Here is a 2,500-nt window from a genome sequence, read left to right as displayed (position 1 = left end):
GCTGCCGAACTTGCTGCAGAAATAAAAAAAATCCAAGAATCGCAAGTGAAGATTTCTCAATGGCAGCAAAGAAGAATGAAGGCTGAAATTTCTTGGGAAGAAAGTCGGTCAGTTCTATTTGAGTGGGAGGTGTGTAGGCACGCTGTTCCAGTTGAAGGTACATACACAATACTTATAAGCATATTGTCTATTTACATCAGCATATCAGTTTACATTACAACTTATTATATTTGAATTTTTTTTAGTTATATTTTTTGAATAGAGAGTGGATACTTCGTTTTAAATATACCTGAAGCATTTTATCACTAATGAAAAATGTTTATGTATACTTATAGACCATATTTTTTTCCTAATTCTGCATGATCTGAAACTGTACAGAAGTATTTTTTGACAAAGATGTGATATTTTTGAACATATGTTTTCAAATATTTTCATTTGACAGACACAAAATGCTTCAAATGTATGATTGAAGCCAGCATCAAATGTGAAGATTGTCATCGCCTATTCTGCTACCACTGTGATATGAAAAAACATTTTTTAAACCCATTCCATGATAGGTTTTCCTGGGCCAGTGAATATTATGAAGCATTGCCACCAACTGTGACTGTTGACCTTAATGGGACATTTACTGACTGGCATATGTAAACCAAAAAATTCTTTACATATGAAAACTTTTCTTTTTACCAAGCCTTTACAATATAAGTACAAAAATATTGAAAGAAAAAAATAAATAAATTTTTTACTCAATAAGCAATTCAATTTTTATGGCATTTGACTTACTGAATATTATTTAAATATGCAATCTTTGCTAAGTTTATTATTATTTTCTTATTCAGAACCTGTTGTGCCAGTTCCTGTGCCAAAAATTTCCTGTAACTGTAAAGACTGTAACCTTAACATAAAGAGTTCTGACATCATGTGTACTTTCATAATGCTCTCAGGTATATTTTATTTAATATTAAGTTTGAACACATAAGTCTATGAGTATTTGCATCACTGAATATAGTAGCATCACTGAAGTTCTAGTGAGGATACCCATACCCAAGCATGTGGACTTCAATCTTTGAGACACAAACATATCCATTCAGTGATGGAGATGAGTTTTACAAAAGATTCAAAATAAGCTGCTATATTTTAGGAATAAATACTAAAACTAAGCTTTCTAGGCAGGTATGACCTTTATCTGCCCATATTTGAGTGTCAAGAGTGTGGATACAGCCTTCCTGCAGATGCTAAGATGTTGTATGATGGTGGATACTTCTGCTCATCAGCCAGGAAAAGTAACACATTCTTCAGCACCAAACTCCTGAACAACTGGCATTTCCTTCAAAGGAACAGTCCAGGTTTATCAATGAAATCCTTGTTAATAGCGCTCCAAGCGCTTGGCTCTCATAATGGAAGAGTAAGTATTTATTAATTTTATATATGTAATGTAAGTACCTGTATACATTAAACTGTATATATAATAATACATAAAAATATGAACCCACTCCACACATTCTCTCGTGCCACTTACATGTACAAAACTTTGTTCCTAAATGCACATCCTGATCTGAAACTCTTCCTTGATAGATGTAAAGGATCCCATAATCACCACACCAGAAATCAATATCTCTCAGATATCCCCCGAGTCAAACTAAATCTGTGCATCTCTCTATGCAAATAAAGTAATTGGTTATTGCTCCTAATTGGTAAACTCTTTATTGAATTAAAAGCTGTCCAGCTGTTCAAAACATTATTCAAAAGTAAAACTAAAAAGCATTAATTTCATCCTTATAGTTTCCTACGTAGTTCTTCAAACTTGCACTGTTACTTGTGCTACCCACTCCCCCAATATATATGGCTAACTCGTGCAACTTGCATGGCTTAGCCACATCTGGGCCTAGTGCTGGGAACTAGGTTCCCAGCACTACGCTGGGAACAAGGTTCCCAGTATTAGGCTGGGAACCAGGTTCTTAGTACTAGGCTGGGAACGTAGTTGTTCAATCTTGCACTATAACTTGTGCTACCCACTCCCCCAATATATGGGACTAATCCATGCAAATTCTATATTCAGTATATATTTCAGGATGGTTGCATCAACTTTGAAGCTGCTAAAAGAACATTCCAGGAGTGGAGATTTATGCAGTATGAACTTGCAAATGTCCAAAGCTACAATAAGACCGTGTGCCCTGCTTGTCATACTAACCCATTTGCCATACATATTGATGGCAACAAAAAATTATTCCGATATGAAAAAGTTGGAAGGTACAGTTCTTAAATAATTTTCCTTTTGTAAGATAAATTTTTATTTTTCAACAATTAATACATTTCTATTAGGGCAACTTATATATCACAATACATTATTCGTTATGTAAATATATCAATATCTGAAAAATTCCTACATGCAATACATAATAGCGTTATTCATGTATTACAACATTAAGTAATATATATTTACACAATCATCAAAATTGAAAACAAATCAATGTAAATTATGTAAATACTGTCATTTTGTTTC

The 2,500-nt window shown here is 33.4% G+C and overlaps 1 protein-coding gene and 1 long non-coding RNA gene across 2 annotated transcripts in view; both read left to right on the top strand.

The window, feature by feature from the left end:
• The window catches only part of LOC138355530 (uncharacterized), a 1,522-nt gene extending 133 nt beyond the window's left edge, over positions 1–1,389 (top strand). The window contains exons 1-3 of the long non-coding RNA XR_011223949.1: positions 1–157; positions 443–941; positions 1,167–1,389. The exon at positions 1–157 is cut by the window's left edge and continues 133 nt beyond it. This is a non-coding gene — a long non-coding RNA (uncharacterized lncRNA). The remainder of the gene's footprint in view (positions 158–442; positions 942–1,166) is intronic.
• Positions 1,390–2,073: 684 nt separating this feature from the next.
• The window catches only part of LOC138349636 (uncharacterized), a 6,212-nt gene continuing 5,785 nt past the window's right edge, over positions 2,074–2,500 (top strand). The window contains exon 1 of the mRNA XM_069310692.1: positions 2,074–2,247. Coding sequence (XP_069166793.1) covers positions 2,123–2,247 — 125 coding nt within the window. The 5' untranslated portion in view covers positions 2,074–2,122. The remainder of the gene's footprint in view (positions 2,248–2,500) is intronic.

The sequence above is a fragment of the Procambarus clarkii genome, chromosome 67 (genome assembly GCF_040958095.1).
Source record: "Procambarus clarkii isolate CNS0578487 chromosome 67, FALCON_Pclarkii_2.0, whole genome shotgun sequence".
Taxonomy (NCBI): domain Eukaryota; kingdom Metazoa; phylum Arthropoda; class Malacostraca; order Decapoda; family Cambaridae; genus Procambarus; species Procambarus clarkii.
This window is presented reverse-complemented; position numbering and strand designations above follow the sequence as displayed.